Source organism: Astatotilapia calliptera, chromosome 12, assembly GCF_964374335.1.
Source record: "Astatotilapia calliptera chromosome 12, fAstCal68.1, whole genome shotgun sequence".
Lineage (NCBI taxonomy): Eukaryota > Metazoa > Chordata > Actinopteri > Cichliformes > Cichlidae > Astatotilapia > Astatotilapia calliptera.
Window position 1 is genome coordinate 23,427,172 of NC_137433.1, and position 14,064 is coordinate 23,441,235.

Genomic DNA, 14,064 nt, shown 5'->3' on the forward strand with positions numbered 1-14,064 from the left:
GTGATTGAAAAGAACCTCCAGAAAAGGGTAATAATCACATGCTTTGAAAATACAAAAACATATTTTCTTGTGTGCACCACTCGTCTACCAAGCGTTGTGTGTATTTCTCACAGTCTTTGTTGTGGCTTCACAAGCTTTCCGCATAGATAGAGTGCGTCTAAAATTACCCATGAGTAGTTTGGTCACAGAAGTATGGTTACAACCAAGCAAGACTGCCTCTGTATGTGTATATGTATATATATATATATATATATATATATATAAATCCTAATTGTTGTTGTTTTAATGTACTTTATACTAGAAACCAAATGGCAATGAAATGTTTATCTTAGAATAAGCCTCCCTTAACGTAGCAGGTGAGGCATTCTCTCCTCTAAAAAAAACCACACAGCATGTTTAACTGAACTTTTATTTACAAGGCTAGATGACACAGATCATATGAAAAACAAAAACTGAAAAGCTGCCGATTCACCTCCGTGCTCGCTGTACACATCTGTGAGCAGACTGCAGTCTGATTTCTTTCAAGACATTAAAACGATTTATTTCCCCACGTTTGAAACAGAATTGCTTCGTTGCACAGTGTAGAAGTGCTATTTTTCCCTCTTACTTTAAAACTGGATCTTGACCTGATTAGACTTTTAAGTGGTACAGAAAAAAAAAGCAACATATCAATCCTGTTTGGATGTTACCTTTTGTTTTTAAAGGGTTAAATGGATTAGCAACTCAATATTTTAAGGATTTATTTAACTATACAGCTCTCTTCTAGGTCTCTGAGGTCATTCTTTCAGCAGCTTCTCTTTAGGACATCCCGAGTGCCTACAGTGGTGATTCAAGTGTTCATTGGGGCCCTAGTCAAAAATGAACAGAAGTCCCTCCAACCAGCATTAATCACCATTATGTTATAAAATAATTTGGTACCACCAACCACAACGATTGTTCTATAAAATGAGAGTTAAAACATTATAAAACTAGCTAATTAATGTTAAATGTCAGAGTAAACAAAATAAAAAAAATGTGATGGAATTCCTAATGGAAGATTAATTATTCAAGTGGCTCTGACTATTTCAGACCAGAGTTGCAGCATTTAGTTTTTTAAGCATTGTATATTATCTGCTCCACTTAACATTGTCTCGCTTTTTTTTTTATAATCCACTTAGTTTTATTTTCTTCTTTTCACTTCCAGAATAATAACACATTTTAATCAGGTTTGTTTAAACAGAATCTTGCACCACTTGCAAGGGGAGTGAGTGGAATTTGATGGGAGCACCTTACAGAGATCAGGTCACTCCCGCTGTCAGTGCAACCCACTGCTGCAGTCTTACCTTTGTCAGTGGCTTACTGGAAGCTCAGGATCCTCCAAGCAGTTGCCTACCTTCCCTGGTGGCAGGTCTTTTGCTCTTCCTGTGCAGTACTGTCTCTATTTGTAACACATATTATTGTTTTTTAGGTCAAATAGTAATTGAAGCTGACTGCAGGTCAGCTTCAATTACTGCAGAAAACAGTCAATTCTACAGTCATTGGTCAGCTTGTATTTTTTGTTAATGTGATAAGTTATTCATCAAGAATGTTTAAGAATGTGAAACTGAGGAGGGGGTTGTAATATACGAATTATGAATATTGAATTGTACTGAAGGAATGGTTTGAATTGCCATGGGTTTTTTTAGGTTTCTGTGTGCACAAAGTTAAATTGAAAGCTTTTTCTCACTTTTTTGTACAATAGCTTCTGGTACTGTTTCTCGGTTTCTGGACTTCTCTTGAAAATGAGTAGCACCCTAAACCATGTTTATATGAATCGGTGGTGTCTTGGAAGTCTATGTAGGCTGGGAACAACTGTGGATATGGCACACATAATAATAAATGAAAGACTTAAGTTATTCATTCATCCGTGTTTTCAATCATATAAATGCAGACTAATGAAGTACACGTACAACGCGATCAAATAACAAGCACAGTAGCCAGCACAAGATGGTTTGTACAGTGTATCATTATAAAAAGAAGTCCATTTCCCAAATAAAATGTCAAGGGCACCAACAAGTCATTATCAACCATGACAAAAAGTTAGTGGCTAGAAAGTTGTTTAATCTGTTTGACTGGACTTTATTTAGAGGGTGTCACAATATACCAAAACATATACAGGCTTACTTTACGTAATTCATCATCTTGTAATAGGACAAGTCTACAAGCCCGAATAAGCATACTTTCCAAAGCGCCAACAATCAGTTTCTAGTCACATAACAAAGGATGACCTCTTGACACACCTCTTTGATGCACTTAATTGTCTGCTTTCATTTTCAGGAGTACATAATTAGGGAGACATTAAGGCTTGAGTAGTACGTTTTCTTTGTGTGCACATTCATTCGCGATGTCCGTCTTACTTCTCTCATTTTGGCTATGCACAGGTCAGGCCTAAAGACTGATTTTACATTTCCTGCCCTCACTATCTGACTAGTACGGCAGCATCAATTTAAAGTTAAAGCTTTAAATGGACATTTAGACACAGCATCCGGGATCATACACATTAATATTTTTCAACGATCTATGGTTATTTAGCTTTTAAAGTCAGCCGGTACATACTACATGTTCTGTACAGTCAAACTATTGTAATTATTCTGAGGCTGAAGTCAGCTGATGCCGCTGACATTCACAGTCACATGGTGATTTCATTAGTTTTGCTTCTTTTGAAACACTTTTCATAACGCCAGGATTAGCATCACAGACTTTCTTTGAAACAAGGGGATATCTCTCGTGGGAAAACCAGTGTTTTTTGACAACAGTGTCTTGGTTTTGTGGGAGTGACCATCACAAGAATAGATCATAAGATGCAAATGGAGTATTCCCAGAATGCCCCTTTTAAAGGATAAAGTTCAGGCATGAAGAATAAGGAGATCAATCATTTTGATAATATAATCAAGAGTTACAAGCAACAATTCAAAGGCTGATGTCCACAGCACTGTGGTTTGTGTCAGATGACAGCAACAGTATGTCACACATAATTTACTGAGGATTTGATCTGCCTCACCATATCAACGTTAGACTTTCATGTTACTAACGTCTGGGAGATCAAAATGAAAGACCAAGTGAACTAAAAGAAGAAAGTTAAAACCAACATTTTGTGTAGCTGACGTATTTACCCTCCAAAACTAGAAACGTTGTTAAAAACTGACATCCATCAGATTTTAGAAAATATCTGTCTACAGACTGATAAGACATCACGAACAAGAATACAAATGCCACAACAACAAAGACAACAGAAATCCCCTAGAACCAAAACCAAAATCCTCTAAAAGAAGTTTATCTCTGCTTGCTGTTCTAGGTCAGGTTCATGATGACTTTTGATCCCTTGGATCACTTGGTTCTTCCAGCAATCAAATAAGGATTTACAGTAGAAAAAAAGAAAAGAAATAAAGATACAAATAGAGTCATCCAATGAAAAAGTCCTTCAAAGGGTTGTTTTTTTTTAAAGATCCTCATCAAACATAACACTTTGCTTTTTTCTCCCTCTTTTCACAAAGTACTTGTGCTTTCTAAAAATCCTCTCAGGGTCATCAGATCTGAATTGGTACAAAAACAAAAACACAACCACATATTATAATTTAAGTTTTTACTGATTTGTTGCTGGTAAGTGAGCTTTAAGATGACAAATCAGATGATTCGGTTGGAAAATCTTATCTTAATCTCAATCTGCCGAAGTCATTCACTAGTTGGAACAGGTATTGATGTTCTTGCCGTCAGCAGCGTCCTCCACCAGTGCTAAGTGATAGTCCGTGGACAGTGTGAAGTGGGACACGCAGCCCACCAAGCCTCCAATGTACTGTCTGTTTGTGTGAAGCGCTATCTCCTTCATGCCACCTCAAGACGAAGAACAGAGAGAGCGCAAACATACAGATGTGAAAATGATCTCTTAATCTTTATCATTTTACGGGTTTAGAGATTTGAGGTTTCACTTACCAACATATAAGGGTCCATTGATATTAAGTTGTCTCATTTTACCAGGCGCCCTGCCTGTCTTTGCCCCGTAGTCATCTACAGTCAGCTTTCCTGACTGGCCATCCCTGAATACAGTAAATCAGTTAGTCAAACTGAGAAACTGAACTTTTAATTTGTGCATAACATTTTTGTTATATATAAAAATAAAATATTGACCTTAGATTTTATATTTAACACAGGGATTGAAAGGTGATTTGCGGTAGCAAAAGACTGTAAAGAATGACCTACAACTGCTACTTCTACCGGATCTGTTGGTTTATAAATGGTATAATAAGGCTATAATGCAATATGTTATTATAAAGACTAAGAGAGGCAATTTAAAGTAAAGAGCCACAGTGGAATGTGATCAACATACTGGATATCCACTTGACAGGATTTCATGAGCTTACCTCACAGCTTTGACTCTGTGCCACTTTCCATCGCTAAAGGTCCCGTTGATGACAATGTTGGCTACACCACTGCCCAGGTTGTAACTACAACAACATGGAAATGCATACACGTACAGCAGACTGCAGTGGAATTACATTTTTATGGTACAAGCCTGATTAATCCTGATTCTCTTAGTGATCATGGTCCTCACACAGACCTTTTTTTTGTTTTTAGCTCTACCTCTGCTGAGCACGTACAGTAGGGCAAAAAAGTATTTAGTCAGCCACCGATTGTGCAAGTTCCCCCACCTAAAATGATGACAGAGGTCAGTAATTTGCACCAGAGGTACACTTCAACTGTGAGAGACAGAATGTGAAAAAAAAAATCCATGAATCCACATGGTAGGATTTGTAAAGAATTTATTTGTAAATCAGGGTGGAAAATAAGTATTTGGTCAATAACAAAAATACAACTCAATACTTTGTAACATAACCTTTGTTGGCAATAACAGAGGTCAAACGTTTACTATAGGTCTTTACCAGGTTTGCACACACAGTAGCTGGTATTTTGGCCCATTCCTCCATGCAGATCTTCTTGAGAGCAGTGATGTTTTGGGGCTGTCGCCGAGCAACACGGACTTTCAACTCCCGCCACAGATTTTCTATGGGGTTGAGGTCTGGAGACTGGCTAGGCCACTCCAGGACTTTCAAATGCTTCTTATGGAGCCACTCCTTTGTTGCCCGGGCGGTGTGTTTTGGATCATTGTCATGTTGGAAGACCCAGCCTCGTTTCATCTTCAAAGTTCTCACTGATGGTGTTACGGCCGCAGAAATTGAGTTGGCTAAAGATTAAGCACTATGTCAGCTGCGTTTTGTTTGCAGCACTTTATAGCTGCCCCGTCTCTAGGGATTATTAATAGCTGTCGCAAGAATGATTTGCTGCAAATTGTGGATCACTTTCAGCTGCAGGTTTCAAAAACTCTCCGTAAGAGTGAAATAAAAGCCTTAGTGGTGGACAAGTTGGTGGGAGCTGGTGTGCTTCAAGCGCCTGTTTTGCCTGTGGTCTCTGGTGTGCCAAGCCAAGCTGCCGTAGTTGAAGAGGGCCAGAATGGTTCCAGTGGGGATGGTGAGGGGGATGAGCGGGGAAAAACGCCGCGCACGCTTCCTCGCTATGATCCACTCTCTTCTGGGAGTTCCGAAGGGAGAGAAGGAGCTCGGCTGAAGGTGCGGCTGGCACGTCTCCAGATGGAGGCTGAGGAGAAGGCTCAGAACCGGCGGGTTCAGCTTGAAATAAGGAGGCTGGAAATAGAGGCGGACAAGGCCGTTAGGCTCCGACAGCTTGAGCTGGAGTCACAGTCTCAAGCCTCATCTGTCTCTGCTGTTCATTCCGGTCCCACCTCCACGTCCACTTCTGCTTTTAAAATTGATAAGTGCATTTCTTTAGTGCCCACTTTTAGAGAAACTGAGGTGGATACATACTTTGCAGCATTTGAACGAATCGCTGGCGCGCTGCAGTGGCCTAGTGAGATTTGGCCTCTTTTGCTACAGTGCAAACTGTCCGGCAAAGCTCAAGAGGTGGTGGCTGCTCTTTCTTTAAAGGACAGTTTAGATTACTCGTGTGTTAAAGCAGCTGTCTTGAAGGCCTATGAGCTAGTTCCAGAGGCCTATAGGCAGAGGTTTCGCCAGCAAAAGAGATTGCTGTCGCAGACTTATGTGGAGTTTGCAAGAGAAAAGGGGGTTCTCTTTGATAAGTGGTGTGTTGCGTCAAAAGCGACTGACTATGACGCTCTGCGCGAACTAGTTTTGTTAGAGGACTTTAAGAAATGCATTCCTGAGCGTATTGTGCTGTATTTGAATGAACAGAAAGTGACGTCACTAACATCTGCTGCTGTTCTTGCTGATGAGTTTGTACTCACTCACAAAGCCTCATTTACTGACAGTGAGAAGCCACGGGTTAGCCCTGTGCAGCAGCGCCACACAGCTAAAGAGTCTGGGTCCAGGGAACACCGTGAATGTTTTTACTGTCATAAAACCGGACATGTGATTGCTGACTGTTTAGCATTAAAACGCAAAACATCACATGCTCAGCCACCCAAAGGGGTGGGTTTTGTAAAAGCTGAGACCCGTCACGAGGACCATGAGTGTGGTGGTAGGGTGCCTGACCCCTGTTTCGAACCATTCATTTTTGATGGCTTAGTATCGCTAACAGACCACCCATCCGAGTTAAAACCTGTGCGTATTTTAAGGGACACTGGAGGTTCTCAAACTGTCATCCTCTCAAGTGTATTACCATTTTCTGCTAAAAGTGAATGTGGTTTTAATTCTGTTCTGCGGGGGATAGAGATGGGTTACGCTCCTAGACCAGTTCACAGAATTTTTATTAAATCTAGCCTTGCTACAGGATTTTTCCCTGTTGCCGTTTGCCCGGCCTTGCCAATAGAGGGTGTGGCCATGCTGTTGGGCAACGACATCGCAGGAGGGGTAGTGCTCCCTCGTCTGGAGGTTTTAGACAACCCCCTGAATCAGAAAACTTCTGATGTGTCTATGCACCCTGGGCTGTATCCAGCCTGTGCAATTACTTGAGCACAAGCTCGGAAAGATACTGATATTGCCCTCTCTGATTCTGTGTTGATGTCCTCGTTTTCCGGGGAGAATGATGTACCCACTAACAGAAACAATGTTCTGTCACCTCCAGACTCTGTGACGCCCGAGGAGCCTGATCCATTTCCTAAGGACTCTGTACTGCCTTTGACTAGAGACCAGCTGTCAGCAGCTCAATTAGCTGATGAAACAATAAAGAGCTGTTTCAAACGTATGGTAAGTGCTGAGCAAGCCAAAAAGGAGCAACAAGCCTATTTCATAGAACATGATGTTCTAATGCGTCAGTGGTCTCCACCAGGTGCAGAAGGTGCAGATTGGAGTAAGGTCAAGCAGATTGTAGTGCCCTCTGCGTACCGGCAGAAGATCCTGGCCCTTGCCCATGAAAGCCAGTGGTCAGGACACTTGGGCATCACAAAAACATACCAGCTACTATTAAAACATTTCTTTTGGCCTGGTATGAAGCGTGATGTTTCTAAATTTTGCAACAGTTGCCATGTATGTCAGATTGCAGGTAAACCCAATCAGGTCATACCCCCGGCTCCGTTGTGTCCCATTCCTGTAGTGGATCAGCCGTTTGACCATGTCATAGTAGACTGTGTGGGTCCACTACCTAGAGCAAAATCAGGAAAGCAATATCTACTCACGATAATGTGTGCCGCTACCCGCTTCCCCGAGGCTGTCCCGTTACATAAAATTACAGCGAGATCTGTCGTTAAGGCGTTGACAACCTTCTTTTCAGTGTTTGGCTTGCCTAAGGTCGTACAAACCGACCAGGGCTCGACCTTTCAGTCTAAGGTATTCAAACAAGCAGTTAGCACTCTGGGTGTTAAGCATATTGTGTCCTCTGCTTACCATCCTGAATCGCAAGGTGCATTAGAGCGGTGGCACCAGACCTTGAAGACGATGCTACGCAAATACTGCCTGGAGAGTGATAAAAGCTGGGACGAGGGTGTTCCATTTGTGTTATTTGCTGCCCGTGACGCCGTTCAGGAGTCACTTGGGTTTAGTCCCTCTGAGCTAATATTTGGCCGTAGGCCACGGGGACCCCTCAAAGCTCTGAAAGAGGCGTTTTTGAGCCCACAAGGGGTTTTCAAAACAAACGTCAGCAGTTATGTAAAACACTTCCGTGAGCGTTTGAATCAAGCCAACGCTCTGGCTAAACAACACCGGCAGCCGCGCCCGCTCGTGCGGGCTCGACGGGGAGGTGCCCATTGACTGACCTGCTCAGCCCAAAGGTTGAGTTTAGCTGGTCGAGTGAGTGTCAGGATGCTTTTGAGAGTGCAAAAGCCCTCCTCTGCCATTCTCCTGTGTTAGCTGCACCTGATTTGACGCGACCATTCAAACTCGAGGTTGATGCCAGTGCTGTCGGGGCTGGGGCAGTGCTGTTGCAAGAAGACTTGCTGGGTTTGAACCACCCCGTTTGTTACTTTTCCCGCAAGTTCAATAAAAATCAGTTAAACTACTCCACCATTGAAAAGGAGACCCTGGCTTTGTTGTTGGCTCTTCAGCACTTTCACGTGTACCTGGGGTCCAGCATGTTGCCTCTTGTCATGTACACAGACCACAACCCACTTGTGTTCCTGGCGCGTATGTTTAATCACAACCAGCGCCTTATGCGCTGGGCTCTGTTGTTGCAGGAATACAACTTAAGTATCCACCACAAAAAGGGGACTGAAAATGTTTTAGCTGACGATCTGTCCCGTTTGTAAACATGTTTTACTGCTTTTGTCTTTTGTTGTTGTTTATGCTCTGTAACGTTGGCTTCAGCCCAACATAGTTGGTATTTTAAGGGGAGGGGTGTTACGGCCGCTGGCCTCAGGTGGCCCCGCCTTCCTCCATGGAAGCTACAGTGCTCCAGGACTCACGGGGGATTGGCTGGCCCGGACATATGCCCGCCCCAACTTCATGCGGATCCGAGCCTGTCAGACTACGCACACCATTGGCTGCCGCAGGAGCCTGGAGTACGACGGACAAGTGACACAGCTGTCTGCAGTTATGACAAGTGACACAGCTGACTGCAGTTAACTGATAGTATAAAAGGCTGAGGAGTCTTCATTCGTCGAGGGACTTGTTGATTTGAACAGACTGTACAGAGAGTCCCTCCCTTTTGCCTTTTGCCTGTGTTTTGTGTTGCCTCCTGCGAGACGTTTAGTAGAGCAGTGCTCTACTGGTGTTATTAATCGTGGTGTTTGCTTAAAGTTTCTCTGCTGCCTAGTGAGTTGTTTCACTAACGGATTTCAGTTGTGTTAATAAACCTTATGTTTGTCTTCCTATCTAACTCCTTGGTCTCTGGGCTCGTTTATGTTACGTCCGCTGCCGCCTAGCAGAGCCGGGCCGTAACAGATGGAAGGAGGTTTTGGCTCAAAATCTCACGATACATGGCCCCATTCATTCTGTCCTTAACACGGATCAGTCGTCCTGTCCCCTTGGCAGAAAAACAGCCCCATAGCATGATGCTTCCACCCCCATGCTTCACAGTAGGTATGGTGTTCTTGGGATGCAACTCAGTATTCTTCTTTCTCCAAACACGACCAGTTGAGTTTATACCAAAAAGTTCTACTTTGGTTTCATCTGACCACATGACATTCTCCCAATCCTCTGCTGTATCATCCATGTGCTCTCTGGCAAACTTCAGATGGGCCTGGACATGCACTGGCTTCAGCAGCGGAACACGTCTGGCACTGCGGGATTTGATTCCCTGCCGTTGTAGTGTGTTACTGATGGTGACCTTTGTTACTTTGGTCCCAGCTCTCTGCAGGTCATTCACCAGGTCCCCCCGTGTGGTTCTGGGATCTTTGCTCACCGTTCTCATGATCATTTTGACCCCACGGGATGAGATCTTGCGTGGAGCCCCAGATCGAGGGAGATTATCAGTGGTCTTGTATGTCTTCCATTTTCTGATGATTGCTCCCACAGTTGATTTTTTTCACACCAAGCTGCTTGCCTATTGTAGATTCACTCTTCCCAGTCTGGTGCAGGTCTACAATACTTTTCCTGGTGTCCTTCGAAAGCTCTTTGGTCTTGGCCATGGCGGAGTTTGGAGTCTGACTGTTTGAGGCTGTGGACAGGTGTCTTTTATACAGATGATGAGTTCAAACAGGTGCCATTCATACAGGTAACGAGTGGGGGACAGAAAAGCTTCTTACAGAAGACGTTACAGGTCTGTGAGAGCCAGAGATTTTCCTTGTTTGAGGTGACCAAATACTTATTTTCCACCCTAATTTACGAATAAATTCTTTACAAATCCTACCATGTGAATTCATGGATTTTTTTTTTCACATTCTGTCTCTCACAGTTGAAGTGTACCTCTGGTGCAAATTACTGACCTCTGTCATCATTTTAAGTGGGGGAACTTGCACAATCGGTGGCTGACTAAATACTTTTTTGCCCCACTGTAGCTCACTACCCCTTGATGGCATCGGCAGTCATACTCGATTATTACTGTCCTTCTTGTGCACAATTTTTTTTTCCATTTGTGTTTTATGACGTTTTTTGCCCAGCGCGAGAACACAGAAAGGGCAAACACATGGCATCTAGAATTTACACTTTAACTAAAAACATTTCTTTACAATCCAGTTACATTTGATTAAGAATTATAAGATATCATAACATATTTTACTGTTTTTATAGTGCCGTTCATGTTTTACAGTGATAAATACCTGAAGATGAGAGCGCCATCTTGAAGACCCATAGAGAGGAAGTCACTGTTGGGTCTCATTGGACTGTCTCCTCGCCAGAGCAACAATCCGTCTTTAGCTGTGCTCTTAAAGCGCATGAAAAGGCTGGATCTGGACCCAGATACTCTGTAGAAAGATTGTAGAATGCACTTCATGAAAAAGCTAGAAATTAAAAAAAACACACACACACAGGAATTTCCCCACCAACCTTTTAAGGATATCTCTGTTGTCATAGGTCAGGTAACTTCTTCCGATGAACTGTGGAATCTCTATGGCTTCAGTAACAGCTGGGAAGAGAACAAGAACTCCTTTCATATCATCACAAGGTGGCAGCATCAGCACGTGTCAACTTATGTCTACAGCTAAGAGAAAAGACCAAATCTGATCCTGCGGTGGAAAATGTGTGAAGGGAAAGAAATCTTACGTGTTTTCCAAACAAGGAAAGAAAATTAAAAAAATATCTACTTATTGAGATCAGAGAAGAAGACTTACTGTTCAAACAGTAATTCCCACACTCTGTTCCATGAAAGCATTAAAGAGAAAAAGTAAACTTAAGGGACTAAGTTTCCTTGAGAAAAAACTGTCATATTGGTGGATTTAAAACAGAAAGCATTATAAAAAATAAAACTAAGCACAAAATATTTCATGTAGCATGTAAAAACATCAGCATATTTTATTCTTAGCACCGTGTGAACAGCCTGCTGATTTCTGTGACGTGCACCAAATTGCACATCAACCGAGTTCATCTGTCGATGAGAACAATTCCACATGCAACAGACCTTTCTGGCAATGCCTGCCGTCGTACCCTAGAGGGCAGTCACACTCATATTCATCCCACTTTGGCCTGCAGGATCCTCCATTGGCACATGGACTTTTCACACATGGGTGTGCAGAATTGGCTACATTAACTCCACCAGCAGTTGCAGTTGTTATAGGGATGGTGCGATCATTGAGTATTAGCTGAGGGGGTGAAAAGAAAAGAGCACAGAGAGGAAAAGGACAAAATGAAAGAGCGCGACTGTAAAAAAAAAAAAAACAAACTAAAATCAGACACCTGCCACAGTAGCTTGGAGATTGTACGCAGTATACATCATATATAATGTAATGCTGCTGTGTCACTCTTGATGGATTGGAAATGACTGAGTAACAATCTAGCAAATATAACTGTGTTGCAGATCACTGATGTTGGCATATCTAAAAAAAGCAATCACCTTCTGAATAATGCCAGTGAAGGGTTTTATTACACCTGCTGTCCGCTTGGTTTTATCGTACTCTGGCACGCCGCCAATATAGAGAGGTGAGCTGCAGTTGATCTGAGTGAAAGCTCCCTGAAACATAAATACAGCAGAGAAACAGGTGAGTCATGTCAAACCATTCATCCGCACGTCCGCTTAAATAAATACGTGTTTTAAAAATCTATAACTCTGGATGTGTTTCGCTTGGTCAAAAAGAGCCTGATATTTTTCTCAGGAGTTTAAGAACCAAACCACGGCTAAAAGGTGATTAAGTGTTGCACATTCAAGAGTTGACTTTGACAGGTGATTGTTCTAATACAAATGTCACTTAAACATGCTTTAGAAACTAATAAGGTGTGTGCGTATCATGCATTGAGGTTTCTAATGTCATTAATTCCTGTTTTATTTTGAAATTCCCCAATTCTGTGTATTTCAGTCAGTTTTACTTATTGTATCTGGTTAGTTTCCCACCAGCTGTGTGCATTTTTGGCCACTTGTCACTTGCCTCTCATGTATGAAGTCTACCCTGACTATAAAGACCTCGTACTTATACTTGCTTCTAGTATCTTGTGGTTTGATTCTTTCTCCCGTTAAACTATAAAGTTGAGTTTTTTGTGAAGTATATTTTCTATAAATATATTTATTTTCTAATAATAACATAACATAGTTTTTGCAGATGGTTCTAATGGACTTTAATGTACCTCAGCAATCCCCTCCATAGGTCTTTGGCTGTCCACCTGGAGGATACCACTCTTTGCTGTACGTGATACTCTTAGCTCATGCCATGAGTCCAAACTGATCTGCTCCTCACTCCTGAAACACACAGTAACACACATTTAGTAAATCTAGTTAGATAATGTAAAACCAATGTGAAAAGAAGATTCGAAACTTGGCTCTATCCAGCACCTTATGACAGCTCCTCCAGAGCCACAGTCAAATCTGAACTCTACATATCTGTCCACCAGGTTTATAGCAAGGAAGTCCCCGCTCCCTGCGTCATCACTGTACAGCAGCACTCCATCAGGGGCTGACGGCTGAAACGTCACCTCAAACTCAGTGAAGGACAGGTAACTCTGTGAGGACTGAGGCCATGGGATGACGGCATATGAAAACACTGTTTCATTGAAGAGCGGCGAGGACAGTGAGAAACCTGAGGAAAAGGAGAAAAGACACAAGAAAATAAGTAAATGTAAAGAAGAGGAAAACAGTTGCTAACAACACAATGAGATTGTAGGAAGAGATATATCAAGGAGAGGAAAAAGTGAAAGGCTATTTTGTGTGAAAGGTGGTCTGACATGCAATCAATCCTTCTACCGCCATATGAGAAATATTTCTTATTTCAATCGATTTTCTTGGCATTTTCTTCAACTGCTGAGTAATTACCTTGAAAGGTTTATGTGACAATACGTGGAAGTCAGCAGGTAAGAAGAAACGGCAGGGATTTTATTTTTCCTTTTTTCACAGCTGTTCAAAACTCTCCTTGTAAACTGGATGCTTATGTGCGCGCTTTTGCAGGTGTGAGAGGGGGAAAAAGGGGAAATGGTTGACTCACTCTCTTCACAAAGTGCTCCTCTGAAGCCAAGTGGGCACAGACAGATGTAGCCATCAGCACGATTTGCAAAGCAGACTCCGCCATTGGCACAGCTGACCAGGTCACACACATTGTCACTGCACTCACCTGGTACATTAGGACAAAGCCAGCATATGTACTCTGCATATGTTTGTACACACTTACAACATAAATACAGTTTCCATGACTGCATTGTTCCTAAAAGTGAGCAGGAGTACAACACTCACACAACACGCACAATCAAAATATATGAGTTTTTTTTTTTTTGTTTGCTTGCTTGTTTTGTATGAATGGGGTATATTTATAAATAAAAAAAACTTTCAGTGATTTTTAATTTCTTGCAAAATTTATTTAATATTCTTACCTCATTCATAAAATCATGTTGTGAAAAAGTCCTTTGTGTTCCATAATTTGCCAAAAACAATCTGCTTCTTGCTTCAGTGACATATTGGCTAAAACCCTGTTATTAAAAAGCTATTTTTGTCTGTCGCTGTGACAGAAAATTATCTAAAATGGCAACAATTCCTTTCTTATATCACTGGATTTGTCTTTTTTGATAATGTCAGATATTTTAATGCTCTCATTATACACCACGACATGGTCTGCTTTCATTTTTTCTTTTAAGC

The 14,064-nt window shown here is 42.0% G+C and overlaps 1 protein-coding gene across 3 annotated transcripts in view; it reads right to left on the reverse strand.

The window, feature by feature from the left end:
* Positions 1-2,076: 2,076 nt before the first annotated feature.
* The window catches only part of egflam (EGF-like, fibronectin type III and laminin G domains), a 31,623-nt gene continuing 19,635 nt past the window's right edge, over positions 2,077-14,064 (reverse strand). For 2 of the 3 annotated variants that reach the window (XM_026188572.2, XM_026188575.2), the window contains 11 exons: positions 13,421-13,546; positions 12,775-13,018; positions 12,570-12,681; positions 11,845-11,961; positions 11,413-11,593; positions 11,126-11,149; positions 10,842-10,920; positions 10,616-10,759; positions 4,377-4,460; positions 3,949-4,052; positions 3,587-3,849 (listed from right to left, as the gene is read on the reverse strand). In XM_026188572.2, coding sequence (XP_026044357.1) covers positions 3,698-3,849; positions 3,949-4,052; positions 4,377-4,460; positions 10,616-10,759; positions 10,842-10,920; positions 11,126-11,149; positions 11,413-11,593; positions 11,845-11,961; positions 12,570-12,681; positions 12,775-13,018; positions 13,421-13,546 — 1,367 coding nt within the window. In that variant the 3' untranslated portion in view covers positions 3,587-3,697. Of the gene's footprint in view, positions 3,850-3,948; positions 4,053-4,376; positions 4,461-10,615; positions 10,760-10,841; positions 10,921-11,125; positions 11,150-11,412; positions 11,594-11,844; positions 11,962-12,569; positions 12,682-12,774; positions 13,019-13,420; positions 13,547-14,064 lie in introns of all 3 variants that reach the window. The other variant, XM_080309248.1, reaches the window with a different exon arrangement.